Genomic DNA, 14,670 nt, shown 5'->3' with positions numbered 1-14,670 from the left:
CAAAGCACACACTTAATATCTTCATCATTATCATAATTTCTGTACAGTAGGTACACAATGAAAAAAAGAAGTAGACCGAATGAAACAGAACAGAATTATATAGAACAGACTGAAAAAACACAAAGAAACTGAATAGAATCTTTTCATTTCAATTCAGTATGCTTTTTTGTCATGCATGTGACAATACTGCCAAAGCATATCATAACAAAGAATATAACAATAATACTAATTAATAGTAAGAATTCAATAGTAAGAATAATAATGATCAATACTGATTAATAAATATGAGTAAGAACATATAGAATATAACAGTAGATAATCTGGAGTATAGAATCAAATGAAGAAAACAGAAAAAAATTACAATACAAATAATAGAATTAAAAAAAGAACAGAATATGAAAGAATGAAATGGAATAAAAAGGAACAGAAAGAGATATTATCACAGAGCAGAACAATGGCCTGCTGCAAAAGCTATATAGAAAATTCTGTCAGAGGTTTGGGTGTTAATCCAAACAAAACACAACATTGAAACAAAATAGTGTGTTACTTAATTTGTGTCAGTTATATTGGTTGCTCGACGTAGACGTTGGGTTCATCTTAACTATTAGTGAATATCGTCCATATAATATAGAAAAAATGTCTTGACTTCATGTGACCAATAAATGAAAGGAATTTTTATTATTATTGCAGTATTTGTTACAGTGTTTCCTCTTTGTCTCTTAACAGACTAACGGCTGAAAATAACTTCTGTTAACTGCCGTTAATCGACAAACAGAAATGAAAATGTATGTCAAATGTGAGAAAGCTATATGTTTGATAATTAAAGCATACATCCTTACAGCTAGTGTAAAATAGCATCATTCGTGTCAAGAGGTTACAACATGAGCTAATTAAAAGTTACGTCTTGCTCCTCTCATTGGAAACAAATGTGTCATACATGTGTCATACATGTGTCAAATCATCGCACATGTCTTAATATATATATAATATAGATAAAATCAATCACGGAGAACGCACTGCAGACTGCAAACAGCCGGACCAGCGTATTTTATGGAGGCCTTTACATCTACAGGCTAGTTGTAAGATTTAAGTTGTCCTTACATTGGAACCTTCTCAGCTGCAACACCTCAAATGTTGGTAGGGCAAAAAATATTCCATTAGAAAGTGCAGCCAAACTAGACTACGTTTGAATTTAGCCATGGCTGGTGTTACATAGTACAGAACAGATATGGAGAAAACAGAACAGAACAGAATTTCTAAAGAACAGAATTAGAATATAATAGATCTGAAAGAAAAGAAACCAACAGAACAGAATAAATATACAGTCTGTGCTCATTCTGGGTTCATCATGTGTCATAGGTTTTGACTTGGAATGGATTAAAGGAGAAGAATTATCCCTCATATAAAGAATCAAGTTCAGAGTCATGACAGCACGTCACCGCGTCTCTCAGCCCCGGCACCACAAACCAGCCATGAACACCTCTTTGTTCGAAAAATCCTTTCCTCTTCATTTCTCTCTCCTCTATCCCTAATTCATCTTATCACTTTCTGTCTATCTTCATCACGCTCTGTCTCAGTGGGTTCTTCCCACAGCACACACACAGTTCCATGCCTGTGCACTCATTGTCACACATGTTAGCACCCATATGCTTAATATGGAGAGAAATGTCACCACACATATTCAAGATTCCCTGCAGCTTCTGGTCATGTTGTGTATTATTTGCTATAAGCTAGTGAAAAAAAAAGAGTGGTGAGCCCAGTGGAATTGTGTTGCTGTTCTGGCTGAGGCACATCAAAAGACACATATACACAGAAGGAAAAACAGCTAAGAGAAACTCTGACATAAATATGACTCTTAACGGAGGCAGAGGCTGATACAAGGGTACGCATGTGTGTGCAGAAAACAACAAAGAAAGACTGACAGCAGCAGAGGCTGTATGGATGTGTGACCCTGGGACAAGAAAATGGGTTGTATTCCTTGGTGAGTAGGGGAAACGACGGGGACCAAGGATTTTTTATGATCCATTCACGCTTCCTGAATACTAGAATAGAAAGGACCAAGCCAAGGTCAGAGGCAGAACTCCCTATTCTAATGCCAGGCGGTTGCTCTACACCCGGAGCAAGAGTCAGGTATTAATTTAGAGATCAATTCACCATGCCTGCGCGTAGAGGAGAGACGGAAAAAAACATGATGAAGAATTGAGGAGCAGAGAAAGAGAGACAGACTCTGAGGAGGAGACAGGGAGAGAGTGATGGAGAGGAGAAAGAGAGAATGGAAGGAGGGAGAAAGCAAAGTGGGCAAGAAGCAGAGACAGAAAGAGGGACAGACAGAGAGAAGTGGTTACGCATGTTATGTGTAGCCTGCGGAGAGACGGCAGACGGCTCGCATAGAAGAGCTTCATTCTCCAAACACTCGTCCTCTCATGGCCCATTGCCCAGATGACTATGTGTGTGTATGTGTGTGTGTGTGTGTGTGTGTGTGTGTGTGTGTGTACACCTCTAAGATAGACAGATGATGATATGTAGGCAGAGACAACCTCTGGAAGGGAAAGAGAAATAGAGTTTGCTGAGCAGGAAAAGTAAATAAAGTAATCTTGAAGTAAAACACAGAACAGAGAAGCAATCTGAAAAATATATTTTCAAAGAATAAAGTCTGTGTCATACTAGTCTAAACTTTTCTTATTGTCAAATAGAAGGGCACTTGGAGACCACAAACCTTAACCAATAGTGCTTATCAGACTCCAATCTGCGCAAGAATTAATTGGGATCTTTTATCCAGGCAACATCTTTCCATCATGTTCTTTAATAATCCTAACCCCTACTGACAATTAAGCAGCAGCAAAAACACAACTTCCTGTTGAAAGACACATTTATGTTACTCCATCCTTCAGACGTGTACAACTTCCCTCGCATGTTGGCTATGGCACCTTAGCCCATTTGTTTCTATTGAGGCCATAACTCTTTTAAATTGGGTCATAAATATACGCTTAATTTCTAAATAGGCTACTTAATTCCCACAAACAGCTGGGCACTCTAGCTCTAAGCAAATCTTACTCAAACCAGAAAAAAATTGTGCATATGTTAGGGACTATTTTCAGTCATGGATGAATACACATTTCAGCGCAACTTGTAGATGTGTGTTGCAGGATGATTTGCTTCGAGTTTAGGCCCAGAAACAATGAAAATGAAAGTTGGAGAGCATATCTGAATGACTTTGGTGATCATTCATTTTTCCTCTACCAAACCTTAGAGATTTCTACTTTTATTCAGAGAGCTGAATGTTGTCACTATACATGATAAATACATTCTCGTCATTCTCAGTATAAATGAGAAGCAGTTTGTTCAGAGTAAGTCTGACACATTTCATGCAGAGCACAAAAGCACTGGGACTTTGCACTTTGAGTATCACTCTGCCTCAGGAATTCTGATGACAGTTAATGAAGTTCCAGCAGATAGACTTTAAATTAATCAGGCTGGTATCTCGGAATCACACAGGCCACCAAAGGACCTGTCAACACACCATTTTATAATTGCTTATAGCTTATAGCCGAGTGCCTAAAACAGAATCATGGTTTTCCAGTGTAACATTGCTCAATTAACTTTGGGGATTTGTTACCAAAGTAGATCTTGTTAGCCTTCCTAATACTTTTGCAACATATAGAAGCACTTTATAGGATTATTTCATTGTTGGCTTTGGCCTTTTAATTGGATTTTCTTTACAATAACAAAAACATTGGCTGGCCTTATCCTATATAATTAATTTTCCCATTTTAGGGTGGAAATATCCACATATTGTAGATCTATGGTGGCACCCATCCATGTAGAAATATTCTGTATCGGCATCATTTTATGAACAATTTCCCCAAATGTAGATTTAAATAGTTTTTTTCTTATATTTAAAAATATTCGTCTGCACAACATGGATTTGTTTCAACTGAACCGTTGGCAGGTCACTCAGGTTTAGTGGATATAGAAGAAAGAGGAAGTGAGAGTACTAAGAGAGAGCGAAACACCCAGTGTTATATAAAATCTTGATTTCTATATTCAATACTGTCCAACCCAATCTTTTTTCCCCTCAACACACCCCTTTACACATCACCAATAAAATCTCTGCTCCTCCTCCTCCTCCTCCCCTTACATTAGAAGAAAAAACACCTGATGTGTATGCAATGTGGACCTCCCCACTCACAGTGAACAAAAATAGACGCAGCATGTAATGATATTTGTGGGTGGGAGGTAGTGGATGGACTATTAATTTTCCAATCACTGTAGGTTGTGTTAACTTGTCTATTCATTCATGTGGAGCTACAATACAGGCAACGGGAGACAAACAAACTTAGAAATTGCATTACACAGTTTTGATTTATGGCTTTATGTGACTTGCATTTGGCTGCAGTTAAATTAAAAAAGAATACCCTTCAGGGGTATAAAATGTCAAAATGTATTTTACTCCTGTGTACCTGCAGCACAGATCAATCACTATAAGATATTTAAGATCTTACAGACATTGACGCACTCTAAAGAGAACCATTTCTCTGCTGTTTTCTGTAGCCATGTTTAACAATGGAGCAGCTCATGTCAGATTTGATTTATGACTTGAAGGTATTTAAGGATACTTTTTAAACACTGGTAAATAATACCCAGGGGAAAGTATGGTATTATACTGTATTGATCCTGATGCTCCACCTAGTTAACAGCCCCAGTGGCCCATTTGTTAAAGTTTAATGAGAAAAGGAGGTGAAACATTACAGTACAATTACTTGAAAATGTCCCTAAAATATGATGGATATAACACACTACTGTGTAAGACAGAGGACATTATATGACATGATACCCTGTTCTGAACCCCTTTCAACGCAGAGGAAACACATTTTATTTAAAGTCATGCTTTTATCAACAAATGTGTTGAATGAAGTGCAAATAAAAACCAAACATATTCAATTACTTAAAGCTAATGGGTTATGAAACAGACTGAAATGAATACTGATGCCTCTAAACAACATACAAAAGAGAACAGGATCCTCTGTGACAAGATTGATTATTTCTACATAGTTATTTTCCATTTCTGTCTTTGTTATATCTAATTCAGATTTACATCACTGAGCCAAATGAATCTTTGTCAAAGGAAACTTTGAGAGAGAAACTTTAATGGCATTTTATAAAGAGGGGAGTCTTGTGTAGCCCCTCATCCTGAATCCTAGAGTTATTAGTCCCATCTTGTAGTCACCAAACAGTCACAATCAAACAGAGAGTCGTTACTAACAGCATGAGTAAAGGGCATGATTCAGTGTCACCCAGCAGATGTTAGAAAGCAAATAACCAAATACTTTAAAGGATACATTTGTAAGATATCTCCGGAATTAAATTATGAAATGACCTTACAATATCATCAGATATAAAGGAAACATGTTATGTTGAAATACTGGCTTCTCTAACAACAATGCAGGCAACCCCACACGGCTGTTTTGGACGCCCCTCGGTTTGCCAGGCAAACGGCAAACCAACAGGTGTTGTAGAGATGCAAGCGGACAAGTGAACTGGTTCAGATAGAACTGCTTCTACCTGGCCTAAAAAGCCTCTGCATTTTTATAATAAGCCCAACAAGCAGAAACGTGGTATAAATAAATGCTGAAGCTTTCGTGTCCACAACATGGCAATTTGCTTGCAAATCTACTCTAGGGAGGAGGGGGTGGGGGGGGCAGCTCTTGCCAATGTTTTATATTTAGACGGCAGTACCCATTTCAAACGCTATGCGTCAGAGTTAAGGCCTGTGTCCACAGACCGCGTTTTTCTGTGCTGCCAGAGCTTGTTACCAATGCAGCAGTGTCTTCAGCATTCACCGTCCTGAGTGCTAAAATCACCTTGTCGCTAAGCTCACAGCACTCAGGACTGAAAGAAGTTCAACTTTTAGAAAAGCGCCATGCTCATCGATGTCACTTCTCCCTCATCGACCAATCAAAATCAAGAAGCGGCGGGATATCTGATATCAGCTTTGACAACAACAATGGCGGAGGAGACGCCAGTCCAACTCGTCTTTTCGAGGGTACTTAAATACACCTAACGGACATTACAGAGAGAAGCAGAAGTTAACTTTTGCAACCTAGCAACAATGAGCACTGTTGAGAAGCGCTCTGGAACTGAGGTTTTGGGTGCTGTCTGTGGACACAGGCCCTTAAATATTGTTCCTTTAACAGGATCACAGAGAAGTTGTGTCTGCAAAAGCAAGAAGTCAGAGTAAACCAAGTGAGAGTGTCTTACAGTCCATTCAAAGCAAAAACAAATTATATTGTCAGTAATCATTTTTTGATCACAGAGTACAATAAGATGATTTTCAGTAAATTACAAAGTGAGACAAGTAGCACTCAAGAGGCTAGTCAAACAGAAGGGATGAAGTTATCTTCCCCTTCTTCCATAAACTAAAAAGTAGGCCATAATCATTGTGAATGAATTCACACAACAGTTCAGAGAAGAGCAGAAAATGACAATATGTGATTAGTGTGGGACAAAGGCAAAACTGGTGGCTTCAAAAAGCACACATTAACATTATAAATGTTTTCTTTTAATGTTTATATTCTAAACCATGCGAACAACATGTCCAAAACAGAAGAACAACACTTGTTAAATGGTTGTCTTTGCATCATAATAGCAGAGCCAAAGAATCCTGTGAGCTATTATATACAAGTTTTGATGCAGGACATGAATCATCCTATTTGAATATAAATATGTAGTTGACAAATTGCATGTATTATTTCGGGGCCAATACATGCTACTTACTAAGAAAGACAAACACAGACACCTGTAGCATGCTGAGCACAGCACTGCACTGCTGGCAACTGTTGGCTTCCCACATAGCCTTGTTAACAATGACTTGCCAGTACAAACATCACTAACTCTCTCTCACAGTCTTCCTAGGTCGAGCGAGAGAGTGAAGGATTAGATCTCAACTCCCAGAGAAAAGAGAAGGGGAGCAAAAGATTAGCTGTCATCCCTCAGAAAGATCAGAGAGGACACAAGAATCAACTATTTCACTCGGTTTTGGACACAAAGGGCCCGTTTTCATCAGTGTCTGCAGCTGAGGTTAATTTGATATGTAGAATATATTTATAATGAGGTCAGGTTGTTATTGGTACCGTTCCAAAGGACAAGGGGAAGAGTTGAACGACATGCAAGTGGGAAAAATATGATTTTATAAATATTTTTTAACATAATTGATGACAAAAATAACCCACACAACTTTCAAAATGCATGGCTTATCATTAGGCCCATTAAAATGTAAGCAGCACTTTCTAAAACCAGCATTTCAAAATGGAAATTTGATCCGGCACTTGTGCAGTAAAGCCAGTTTTACACAACAAAAACAAAACATAACACAGCCCCGGTTTTTTGCGTGACAATTATGAAGATGATGATTGAAGTTGCAGTCTGATCCTTTAATTAAATTAAGATCCTAATTAGACCATTTCTTCTTCCAACAGTATAGAAAGAATAGAGCATATAGAGGCTAACAAACAAACATGCTGGATGCCAGACATTTAAAAGGTAAGAGAGAAAAAATAGGAAGAGAAATAGAGGAACTTTGCACATATTTGTTTCAGCCTTTTTTGTAGTTGCATGCACATTTGGTACTTACATGCATTGGTGACAGCGAAGCTGTTGGCCGTTTCTATATTGTCGACGTGCGGGACCAGGTTAAAGGGCGCTTCCGTAGCGTTTGGGCTGGTGTTGTGAAGGAAGATAGCTAGCCGAAACGCTGTATACTCCTGATCAGTATTCCTAATGAACAACCCACCTAGAGAGAGGGACACAGAGAGGGGGGCAGAGAGGAAAAGAGTATGATGGAGAGGAGAGGAAGTGAATTATTGTTGGGTGGAAAAAGGGACGGAGACAGGGAGAAGGAGAGTAATGTTGGGAGGAAGGATAGATAAATTGGGAGTAAGCAGAAGAGAGGGGTGATGGAGAAGAAAGCCAAGATCTTCATTAGCGTTGTTACAAAAAGGTAATTTGTCTTCTAGCACATTGTCACGTACAAACATGAGTGCAAACACACTTGAGGATACCCACACTGTGGATTTCATTGATGGAATTAGAGGATGGTAGAAGGGGACAGAAGAGAAGAGAAGAAAAGAAAGACAACAAAGCTGACAGGAATTCAAGGCAGCCAAGGGGATAATGAGTCAGAGAGGACATAAAAGACAACAGAATGAAGGCCGGATCAGACAGAGTGAGAGAAATGAAGGAAGATCATGGAGGATACAAAAAGAAAGGGTGAGTGAGGTAAGTGTCCTTTACAGATGAGGTCTAGCTAACTAAAAAAATAAAGATGAGAAAGAACCAGTGAGACTAATAATTTGTATATCAAAACTAAAAAGATATGGAAAAAAAGACACAAGAGATTGATACAGTTATTATTTATATCTTATGCCCATTGTTAATGGAACATGTTGGTTGGCTGTACATCTGTAAATATTCCTGTCAATAAATGTGTTCATAGTGCCAATTGTATAGATTTTCTCTGTATTTCCTCAAACAGTAATTGTAACTGAACTGAAATAAACGGATGTGACTTAAGTTTTACTGAATCAAACTCAACTCAACTGAGTTGGATCATAATGACAGACTGTAAAGGCTTGACTTCACATCAGGAGAGAGAGAGAAAAAGGAGGGAGTACGGAAAGATGACAGGGACGGAGTGTGGAGGCAAGAGCATATTGAGCAAAGCAGTATCACTACATTGAGCCACTTATGTGTACAACTGTGTGTCATGCAAAGGAGAACTTTGCAGGATCTTTCCTTTTTTGTACCTTAGTTTTCTTTAGTTTTTGCAGCTTATTTGATCAGTAACCAATTCCTTACACAAAGATAACACCCATTGGACATGTGTTAGTAATGTGTAAAGCAGATTTTGCATGAACACAATAATTTGATGGGTTTTAATAAACTTTAATGTATCTTTCGTATCGCAAATCTTGGGTCAAATGTCCAATATTTGTGTGGCCACAGACAGAATTCCAAATTAGAATGCACACATACATTTCATCTCGGTGAGGCGTTTTGATATGTCCTAGTCATGACATGTTATTGCACCAGTCTCTCTAAGAATTTATACTACAAACCTTCTCATCTGTGTCTTTCTCTGCCTCTGTTGCACACACAGACACCCATGCACATGCACACACGCGCACGCACACACACACACACACACAGACACCCATGCACACGCACACCCGCGCACGCACACACACACGCGCACGCACGCACACACACACACACACACACACACACACACACACACACACAAACACACACAGACAACCAGACAGACAGACAGACATGCAGAGAGAAACAGCCTGTGCTTCCATTGACATTACACTTGTGTGCAATGCAGAGATATGCAAATGAGTACTGAAGTGAACTGCTGGAGAGCCCAGCAAGTAATCCTGTATGTATATTTGAGTGTTTCAGGAGAACAGTGGGAGACAATGTGTGCGCTTCTGAAGGATCACATATGCTTAGGTACACGCAGTGACCATGCACGCATGTATGGTTTATGTGTGCACATATATGCATTCTGGTGTAAGAGTGAAGTTTAGCCCTGCATGGTGTACAATATGTGCACACAGAGCCTACAATATGTGTGTATTTCTATGACTCCATGTGGACTATGTATATGCTTGAAATCCTGAGCAAGTATTTGTTTCTGCATGTGTGTGTGTATGTGTGTGTGCCAAGAAGAAATATTTAGCATATTAAGTTTATTGGCAGCTGTAGGGAGACAGAGTCAAGGAGCCGAATCTCATTATAGGACCTCCCAGATGCCCCCCACAACGGGTGATGCAGTGCATTCATTACCACACACATGCCTTTACAAATGTGTGTGTCTACACAGACACACACATTTGTAAAGGGTGTGTGTAGGAGAGAGGGGGGAGGAAGGGAGAGAGAGAAAGTTCCAACGTGTGTGTGTGGTCAGTATGCCCTATAGGTAAACCCTTTGTTGATCCCGATTTAGTTAACTTTGTCTCTGATCTTTAAGGCAGGTTTCTCCAGCACTGACAGGAGGGTAGCTGGAAAAGGGCAGAGAGAGAAAGGGAGAGAGAGAGATAAATAGAGAGAGACAGAGAGAGAGAGGGAGAGAAAGAGAGAGAGAGAGAGAGAGAGCGAATACTGCAGTGTCTAAACATTGAAGAAGACTCGAAGGGAACAAAGCTTGCTGAAACATTCATGAGCCCAGATCAGCCTTTAAAATACATGCAAACACAGTGAAAGGATAGCAGGAGTGCAAAGTTCTTCCTTTCATGAAACAAACGAGTCACATTTTTTTTTAGAAATCAGATGAACAAGATGCACCAAGACGTGCTTTCTCTTCTTCTATCATTCCTGCTTTAGAGTTACACAGTAATTTGTGTTTTCAAGGCTCAACGTGCACCCCCCCCCAAAAAAACTGCTGTCCACCAAAACGCATGATATCAAGTGTAGTGTGTCTGATATGATGATCCGTGCGTAAGAATCCTCCAACTCACCTATCTGCACCGAGCTGGGGAAAGCCCCTGTCGCCAGTCCCCACAGGGCGGAATACAGCCCGAGAAAGTGCCAGGAAAAAATAATAATCCTCATTTTTCTTTGCTTTAATCCTTTCAGAAACTGTTGAGAGACATCGGGAAAGAGAGAAAGTGGGGAGATGCAAGAGAGACAGAGAAAGAGGGGGGAAAGGCGCCAGAAAGGGGGGAAAGAAGAAAGATATGAGGTTTTTCCCCAGTTTTGTCCAGCAGTATTCCTATTCCATGATGAGATCGTTCGTTTCTTCCCCCTGCAGTGTCCGCTCAGGAGATAGCCGTGCGCTCGGTGCACATGGAACGACGCGAAGAGAGAGGGAGAGGAAAAAAAAGAGTGGGGAAACTCGCTAGAATGATTGGCGAGCTCAGAGAGCAGCCTGCATGGATGGACTGGACATGCGCACCCCGTCTCTACCTCTCTCTCCTAAACCATCACCCACACACCCTCGCTGTCTCTCTCTCTCTCTTTGCCCCTCTCCTCCTTTCCATCTCTCACTTTCACCTTCCTTGTCTGCCGTCTTTATTTACTAACACTGAATTGGCTTGCTGTAGCCTTTTGATAAGGGTTGGTCTGGGCTAATGCAAGTAAAAGCAAAAAGAAAGAAAAAAGGAAAATAGTGAATGATCCGCGTGAGTGTGCTTGCGTGCGTGTTTGCGCGCACCACTCGGTGGTCCCCTCTGTGTATGCTCGACAGCATTTAGCCTAACAAGGCTCATATTTTGTTTTTGTCAGCACTTCCCAAGATCATTAACACAAAAAGCGCCCGATCGCGCGCCAAAAACAAGGGACAAGAGATTCAAGGAAAAAATGCAATCTTAAGAGAGGGGTTCGGCTTGGCTCAAACTAAATTCATTACAATCCATCCTGACGCATTGGTTAACTCCGCAGCCAAACACACTCTGTGCTCCCCACTAAAGCAGAAGCATTTAGGACAGCTAACAGAGGGAAACCTCAGGCCGCCTGCAGTTGCGGGACTCTGATGGCGCCCTGGGGACCCGCTAAAATCGTCGTTGTGTGGATGTTAAACGTCACGACCTCGTGAGCACAAACATCTGGCTGCAGGAAAAAGAAGAAGACTAGACCACAAGGCATTGAGCGCGACCACAGGGCAACACAGAATGATTTAAAAATGTGTTTTGTGCATCTTAAAATACGATAATAAAACGCTGAGGAAGAATCAAACATGGAGTAAATCTCTCAAAGTACATTATGCTATAGCTGTATCCAAACCACAGTGGTTTTTTATCTAGCATGCGCCGGTAGCAGGTCGGTAAAACTGACAGACGGTGTGGGATCGCGTAGTTACACGGTGGAGAGCACAGTTTCATTTTTCCAGATGGCAAAACGAAACGAATGTTTTATGGCTCGTCCCAGTGAAAGATGCACTCTGTCCATCTCTGAGGGGTTTTCCCACACGGTTACAGAACATAAGAGTATAATGAAATAGCCTGGAACAAATGAGAGTTCAACATATCTTATATTGAACATTGCACGATTTGGCAGCTATAACACACATGGGTGGCCTCCAACTCGAATTTGAAGTTGATTTTAAGCTAAAATAATCGGACAAAATCTTGTGAATCTCTCTTGGAGATCTGCCTGTACAAAAGTGTAAGTGCCTGCAAAGTGCTCAAATACATGTTAAATTCGGTATTGTCATCCTCATGTTGCAAGCGTCCAGTCAGACTGGCGGACTCTGTCCATGGTGCTGAAACCAAACTGCGCTGCATGCAGGCAGCAGTCAGACTCTTCACTGCTTTCACACCATGTGCCTCTGGGAGTCTGCAGGCATCTAAAAACAAACAGCTCACCAGGAGTTGACATTGATGAGATGCGTCTGGTGCGCTAATTAGGAAATTCACCTATAGTGCTGCAGACTGGGACGCTTTCACCTGCCCTCCGTGTCACCTTTACGGACACGGGGAGCATTGTGCTGACATTTAATTTTTGATGCCTAAATTTGACAACGGGAAAACCGCTTTAAAGCTCAGGGCTGATTCTCATTGTTGTTGTCTACAACATGTTCTCATTCACTTTGGTATATCTTTTGATGTCTCATTCTGACGCACAATATAAAAACTGTTTCGTATCGAATTGACTCACACTGTTGCAAATATAATGCTTCGACAGCACCCAAACACAGGCAGTTGCTCCACTTTTTTCAAATTGAAAGTGGGGAAAGCATCCAACAAAAGTGCAGTGTCATTGCCAGTGCATTTATTCTGATAAGAACAATTAGGCCAGGGCTCCCAAACTGTTTAATCCCATCTGAAAGTGTAGCTCTCTCTTTTACCTGAGTGGCAGATAAAGATGACCAACTATATTACCCATAGTTTCTTCAAAATCTCAATTATGGTTTTATTTTTGTAACAAACATTGAAGTATTAATCTGATGAGTCCACTAAAGATCCAGGTAGAAACATGCAACATAGGGGCCCTTTCACATGGCTATAATAACTCTTAACAGTCTTTTTGGCATTGCTGGACGATTAGTCTGCAGCAATGATAGCTCTACTGAACTTCCTGTTGGCTTTTCATTAAAAAGACAGCTTACAGCTTACAAGAGTGTATAGAATGCAGTGGAGGGATGCTTATACAAAGTCATTTTCCCAAACTTTTCTTGATAGACGAAAAGGTTAAGCCATCTTAACTTTAATTACTGTGCTTCATGATGGAGGTTATTCATTGCTGTTTATTTTTAGCATGCAATCAACGCAGATGTTAAATCCTGAACAGAATGTCTCTTGAAGGGACTTCATTGACTCTCGGCTCTCTTACTTATTTATGAATACTCACTGAATGTGATAATGACTTCTCCTGCTGTCTCTTAGCAGTGTGTTTTCATTCTCCTTCAGACTGACTGGGGACCTCAGGTTTTACTGTGAGTGGGCTAAATAAAGTATGTAAATGCTGCTGAAGGTTTGACACAGTTACACAGTTAAAAAAAAAATGAATAATGCATTTTTACTTTTTCTTGCATCATGGCACTAGTATTAAACACACACAGGAACTTTGTAAGGCCTCCCCTCTGGGGAACATTCTCCTTTTTTTCTGCTGGTGACTTGGTGGCTGTTTAAAGGCATCTTTAAACGAAGATGTCTTGCTGAATTCCACATGACACTATTAATGGTCAACCTCTGACATTATGTGCTATTGGAAAACACATTCATTGCGCTCATTCAGCATTTTTCTTCATTGGTAATCCATAACAGTAATTAAAGGAAAACATATTTTAAAGGAAATGCTTTTGTTATACAGGACACAGTAGGACACTTAGACACAAAGAATGAATCATTGTTATAACTTTCTAATGCTCTCCCACAGCAACAGTGTTATCTACATGTAAATGTGTTTTCAGAGCAAATTTGCAGAAAAATATCATTGAACTGTTGCAATGTTGATGTTTTTTAAACAGCAAAATGTAAAAAAAAAAAAAAGTATTCCTCATGAGAAGAGGGACATGATTTAGAAATGAAACCCTAGTCGGTAACATTTTATATAAAGGTGCTTGTAATAAGCACCTTAATATAAATTAATATAGTTAATGAATATCTTACAAGCCAATTATAAATTAATTTATAGTTTAATTAACACTCATGAAGTATTATTAATGTTAATAAGCATCTTATTAATGTTTATGACGGTATATACAGTGTTAATACGTTTCTAATAAGAGCCTTGTGTCTTATAAGACATAATGAATGTGTTAATTATGCCTATATTAACACTCATATAGTCTTATTTGTGTTAATAAGAACCTAATAAGGTCTTATAAGTGACTTATAAGTGACTTATTACCTGTTATTAATGCTTATTACAAGCACCTTAATATAAAGTGTTACCACCTAGTCCTTTGTAGATTTCCTTCACCAGGAAGTGCATGCAGGACTAGCTGGGATGACAATGAACCCTACTCTTTGATAGGTTGGGTTGAAGGTGGCGTTTGTTCATCCATTTAGAGATATCAGCAGGGCATGATGAAATTCTTGCAGAGATTGTTATGTCATCTGATGGGAATGACAGAAAGAGCTGGGTGTCTTCAGCAAAGCAATGATATGATAAACCAGAGCAGAGGATGATTGAACCAAGTGAAGTGAGGTGGTTTATATTGAGAAG

The 14,670-nt window shown here is 39.8% G+C and overlaps 1 protein-coding gene across 6 annotated transcripts in view; it reads right to left on the bottom strand.

Moving 5' to 3' along the window:
- gria4a (glutamate receptor, ionotropic, AMPA 4a) overlaps positions 1–10,923 on the bottom strand; it is a 111,255-nt gene extending 100,332 nt beyond the window's left edge. For all 6 annotated transcript variants that reach the window (XM_065960775.1, XM_065960774.1, XM_065960777.1 and 3 more), the window contains exons 1-2: positions 10,521–10,923; positions 7,631–7,789 (exon numbers count right to left, since the gene is read on the bottom strand). In XM_065960775.1, coding sequence (XP_065816847.1) covers positions 7,631–7,789; positions 10,521–10,614 — 253 coding nt within the window. In that variant the 5' untranslated portion in view covers positions 10,615–10,923. The remainder of the gene's footprint in view (positions 1–7,630; positions 7,790–10,520) is intronic.
- Positions 10,924–14,670: the final 3,747 nt, after the last annotated feature.

This window comes from Labrus bergylta, chromosome 11 (assembly GCF_963930695.1).
Source record: "Labrus bergylta chromosome 11, fLabBer1.1, whole genome shotgun sequence".
NCBI classification, from domain to species: Eukaryota; Metazoa; Chordata; class Actinopteri; order Labriformes; family Labridae; genus Labrus; species Labrus bergylta.
Note: the sequence above shows the minus strand (reverse complement) of the source record. Positions and strands in the feature narration are given on the sequence as shown.